Genomic DNA, 5,948 nt, shown 5'->3' on the forward strand with positions numbered 1-5,948 from the left:
AAAATCTTTTATTTGCTTTCTAGAAGTTCAAATTTTATTTTTAAATCCACTAACCATTTATTTATATATTTAAGTAATTATATTAAAGTTATACTGATAAAAATATTGGTTTTCAAGGATAATTTGGGGATTGTACAGATATATTATCAGAATGTATCATAAACAAAAAAATTTAATGGAATGGAAATTAATCAAAATTCATAAAAATATAGATAAAAACTCTAAAATTTAAAAATAACAATAATATATATTGTATTGAAGTTATTTTATTGAATAAAATGATGTATTTAGATTGAAATTAGTGACATTTATGAAGTATAAAGGAATATTAGTGTTAAAATAAAAATTAAAAGATATTATATTTATATAAATAATTAAAATCCTTAAAAATTATATTCATAATTTATCTTATCAAATAATTTTTATTTAAAAATGTATTTTATAAGACCATAGAACTTCATTATTGGTTTTGATATTTAAGTCAATTTTTAAATAAAATTTTCTTTTTAATATCTTAAAATAAAACTTCTAAAAATTAGACAAAATTATAAGGATAAAAGTATAAAAAATAAAAAGTGGAGTGAAAGATAATTTTTTAATTTTATAAAATAGAATTAATGTGATAATATGAAAAATAAATAAAAATAAAAGGATAATATAAAATAAATATAAAGTTAAAATAAAAATAAAAATAAAAAATAAAGATGAAAAGCATTTTTTAAAAATATCTAATTTTTCACCGTTTTTAATAGTTGATTGTTTTGAGAATTTTTCATCTTGGTAGCGAATTTTTCCACCAAATTCATGCCCTTTGTTGAATTTTCATCAATTTTATCTAATTATTATAACTCATTTCCTTCGTTTCCCTTTGACCACTTTTAATGATATTTCGAGAAAATATCTCAAGATTTTCATCCTTAAAAATAAATAGTAACTAAATATAATAAAAAATTACTCTAATTAGAGAAATATCAAATTATTTTAAAAGATTAAAATAGTGTTTATTTTTTGGCTAAATAAAAAAGTCAAAATATTTTATTTTTTCTATTCAACTAAAAGTAATTTGTTGACATATTCCAACATAATTAAATTAAATATATTTATAACAAATTCACTTTAATTGTGTTGGATGTTGTCAACATATTACTTTTAGTTAAATAGAAAAAACTAAACATTTTGACTTTTTTTATTCAGTTAAAAAATAAATACCACTAATTTTTTATTAATAACTAACTTATTGTTTAATAATGTATTATTATTTTTATTTCATTTTTAATATAAGAATGTCTATATGTGTTATATTTTAGAATAGACAAATTATGTAAAGCTTCAAGCCTAACTAATTATTTATTTTCGTTTTTATATGAAATATAAATAGATTTAATATCGAAAACGATTTAATGATATGATGCATATATTTGGTACCTTAATTCCACAAGATAAAACTATTTTTGATTTAAAAGGCTTAGAGTCTATTATGGGATGATTTTCTAAAGAGGTTTTTTTTTTTAAAGTAGGTATTTAGTAAAATTTAAGAAATACTTTTAAAAGTCGAAAAAATCACTTGAATTATTTTTTGAAGAAATATTTGATTAATAGTTCTTTTAAAAACAATTCTAATAAAAACAGTCTAACCCACTATTACTTATTCACTATTTTATTTTCATTCATTTTTATTCTAAAAATAAATTCTAAATTTAATTTCTAGGAAAGTAATTACCCATAATTATTGTTACATTAACTTTTTGGATGTAGAGAATCATACCTAATAAAATAAGTAATTATTTTTATCTTGGCTTTTTGAAAATAGAAAAAATTTCCTAACAAAAGTAATATAAGTTATTATTTGTAACATGACCATTTTAGGATGAAGCTAATTTTAGCAAAATGTTTATAAATAATTATTTGTACCATCGCAAGATCCAAAGTGGGTAAATCCTAAAAAAAAATAATTATAAGTAATTATTAATTTGGACCATAACTTTTCATAGAGAGAGTACATACTGTGCATTGTCCTTTTGGGAGAGAGAGAGGGGAAAAATGACAAAGTCTTTTTTAGAGAGAGAAAGAGAGATTTCTAACAAATGAGGGAGAGATTTAGAGATGTGGCTTTTGGGGGAGATATTTTTTTTTAATATTATTATTTTTATAATTAATCTTATTTTCCTTTTTATTATTTGAAAGAATAATAAAATTAGAAAAAAAAGTCGTTATTTTTTATTATAAAATAAATAGAAAATAAATGTTTTTTGTTTTCACATCTCTGTCTTATATAAATGAAGTGGAGGTGGACGGAGGTGGCTTTGTAAAGGTGATCAAAATGAAGAGCGAAACAGGTGAAGATTACAGGACGGAGCTCCTCCATCAGGCGCGGCCGGAGGCTAAGTCATGGCGGCTCAATCTCAGAGAGTTCCGGCTGCCGGAGCGGAGGTCGGCCGACCCGCCTTTCAGTTTGAAAGGCCTTCTTCATCACATGACTCCAAGTATGTATGATTTTGCTGTAAATCTCTTGTTATTTTATGTAGTTAGTTTGATGCGATGGTCATGAGCTTCTGCATTCAAGATGATGAACTTTCTTTGATTTTTTTGGGAGTTTCAGAGACGTTATTTGGGAGTGATGGAGACTCCTTTTGTTTGAAAGAAAATGTAAACTTACAAGAGTTTTCTCTCTTTTTTCCTTTTTGGTTTTCTTTCCATGGATTCCATCAAAATTTAATGAAGCTATATTTCTTGATGTCAACCTACATCCTTCCTTCTTCTTCTTCATTTTTTTTTTTTTTTTGCATTTTTGGTTTTCATGAGATGTGTACTTATTCAAAATTTACTCCAGTTATGTTTTAATGTGGAGATTGAGGGTCTTTTTTCTTTGAAGAAAAAATTGATCAATTCTGTAGATCCTTAGGCTATGTAATTTAGTTTAGAGAAATAAAATAAAGAGGAAAATAGAAGAAAAAAAATGAACTAAACGTAATTAACTTTAGTCTTCTTCAACCTCTGAATATTAGCATTTGTTCACATTCCTATTCCTATGATATGAAAACAAATATCATTTCTAGCTAAATGATATGGTGGGTTATTTTTGGATTCCATATTCGAATATCGAATGTTTTTTAGCCCTGAATGTTGACGTTTTTTTACCCGTCATTGTTTCCTTTTTTTCTTGTAGTGTTCATTCTAGAACGAGATAAGATGCTGGGTCAGTGTTAAGTAATTATAAAGTATGTTATTATTATTATTATTATGGATGTAATTAAGTAAAGAATTTGGAAAATAATGGCCTCATTTGCATCTCAGATTCTCTGAATTCTGTACTATGTGACTCAAAGGCTTAGAGGCTTTAGGAAACTTCCTTCCCCCCGCCCCCCCACCCCCACCCCCCAACCCAACTTTTGGGTACAAAGAATAACTTTATGTCTACTCCTTTAGATTTGGAAATTTGGGAACAAAGGAACTCTCCCTGTGATTTACTGAACATTTATTATGGAAAATGGTAGTCCACAACCCTCCAGACAGCAGCAAACAACCTTCAACATTGGATATTGCTTATTTTTAATCCATCTTGATGGAATGTTGTTGGGTCTGTTTCTTCATTATTGTAGGGAAAAAGGGCAAGGTTGCAGAGTATTACAAGAAGCAGGAAAGGCTCCTTGAAGCATACAATGAGATGGAAACCATTAATTCAATGGGTTGTTTGCCTGGCCGTCTTACTGAGGTTCATCATCTTTCTTCAAATTCAAGCTGAGATTTGGGAGAACCAAACAGGGCATAATTGTTGAAGACTAAATCCACAATTTGTGAGCTTTTCTTATGTTTTTTTTTCCCTCTTGTAGGATGAACTGAAGCAGCTTGAAATGAATGAGAGGATGGCCATTTATGCATCCAACATAGCTAATCTTGTGCTTTTTACTGCAAAAGTTTATGCTTCTTTTGAGAGCAGATCATTGGCGGTTATTGCATCGACTCTCGACTCCTTCTTGGATCTCTTGTCTGGGTTTATTCTCTGGTTCACTGCCCATGCCATGAGAACACCGAACCAGTATCGCTATCCCATTGGAAAGAAGCGGATGCAACCGGTGGTAAGTCATCAAAATGCTAATTCATCTCTTCAAAAATTTTTTAAAATAGCACTTCAGAAGATTAGATACACTAAATTTTAGTATATGATTTTAGTTCTGAGATACCTGTGAAAAGAAACTTGTGAAAGAAATTCTAATCATGTGGTAGGAGAAAGGATATGAGCCATGGAAATGAATCGAGTCTGTAGATTTCTTTACCAAGCAATTCAATGAACTGCTCATTTGGTAGAAGATTTTCCTCTGAACTGGAAGATGCACATTGGATTTTTCTGGTAATGCTAATTGATCTATGAAAAAGACGAAGAAAAAAATACCGGGTTCAAGGCCAAAATGGAAATCCAGTCAAAAGAAAGTATGAATTAAACCCCTAGGAATTTGTTCTTGAAATAATTTTGCAAAATAGCAATTGGGTTTTGTGTATGCAGGGGATCATTGTCTTTGCATCAGTAATGGCAACTCTTGGATTACAGATACTGCTCGAGTCTGTTCGGCAACTCATTTCAGGGGTACGTGCCTCTAATCTTTCTCTTCTGTTCTCTATATAGGGCTGCAAACTGACTTGAAAAATCTGAGTTGAGGAGCAAATATTCATAGGCAGGGCAAGGTTCCCACTCTGGTTTAATTGGAATTTTATATGATTCTCAGATGTGCTATGTTACATAGGCACAACTGTTATGCAACATAGAATAGCAGGCTGTCAATAGTCTTATGCAAAGGCCAGTCATGTACTGATCTTGGTCAGTCAGATTTTCTAGGGAAGCAAACAGTTTATGTTATTTACTTTGGAAAGAATTTTAGCCAATGTGCATGAAAAATTTGTGCTGTTTAATTAATGGTTGCTAATGCTCTCTACAGTCTCGTTCAAAAATGGATGGTGAGAAGGAAAAATGGATGATTGGGATTATGGTTTCTGTCACAGTAGTGAAGTTTGTGCTCATGGTCTACTGCCGGAGGTTCAAGAACGAAATAGTTAGCGCCTATGCTAAAGACCATTTCTTTGATGTCATCACAAACTCCATCGGTTTAGCAACCGCAGTCCTGGCTGTTCATTTCTACTGGTGGATTGATCCTGTTGGCGCTCTAATAGTGAGTTCACAACCATTTAAATGTCCTCCACAAATGCTGCTTCTCTTTGGATATGTTTGGTTACCGAAAAGTACAAGCAAAGAAAAAGTTTTTTTTTAAAAATGATTTTCTTATGTTCGATTGTATTGCCGATAAGTATAAAACTTACATATTTCCCTCAAATTTTTGAAGAACCAAACATAGCTTTAGTGATGGTTCATGATGATATCTTTTATTGTCAACCTAGATTGCAGGATATACAATTGGTACCTGGGCGAAGACCGTCATTGAGAATGTGTGGTCACTGATTGGAAGAAGTGCACCACCGGATTTCTTGGCAAAACTAACCTATCTCATATGGAACCACCATGAAGATATCAAGCATATTGACACAGTGAGAGCATATACTTTTGGTTCTCATTACTTTGTGGAGGTAGACATAGTGTTGCCAGAAGACATGTTCCTTGGCCGAGCACATAACATCGGTGAGACTCTCCAAGAGAAGTTAGAGCAACTACCTGAAGTAGAACGTGCATTTGTACATATAGATTTTGAGTTTACTCATAGGCCCGAGCACAAGACAAAGGTATGATGATGATGATGATGATGCTGAGCCAAGTTTAGGATTTTTGGATGCATAGGAGATCTTAAATAACTTGCTAATGGAGTGCATATGCATGTCATGTGATGGTTTTGTCTTTACTACGTAATGATGTCTATATATACAAATTTTCACCTTATTGTTTAGATATTGAGATGTATCAAAGAAGCTTCTTAAATGTAGAGTTTTATGCTCATTATTGACAA

The 5,948-nt window shown here is 30.3% G+C and overlaps 1 protein-coding gene across 1 annotated transcript; it reads left to right on the forward strand.

The window, feature by feature from the left end:
* Window positions 1-2,256: 2,256 nt before the first annotated feature.
* On the forward strand, window positions 2,257-5,948 carry LOC100853409 (metal tolerance protein 10). Its single transcript, XM_003634524.4, has 6 exons — window positions 2,257-2,483; window positions 3,600-3,712; window positions 3,831-4,076; window positions 4,502-4,582; window positions 4,932-5,162; window positions 5,389-5,948. The coding sequence occupies exons 1-6, from the start codon at window positions 2,321-2,323 to the stop codon at window positions 5,731-5,733; spliced, it is 1,179 nt and encodes a 392-aa protein (XP_003634572.2). The 5' UTR covers window positions 2,257-2,320; the 3' UTR covers window positions 5,734-5,948.

This window comes from Vitis vinifera, chromosome 18 (assembly GCF_030704535.1).
Source record: "Vitis vinifera cultivar Pinot Noir 40024 chromosome 18, ASM3070453v1".
Lineage (NCBI taxonomy): Eukaryota > Viridiplantae > Streptophyta > Magnoliopsida > Vitales > Vitaceae > Vitis > Vitis vinifera.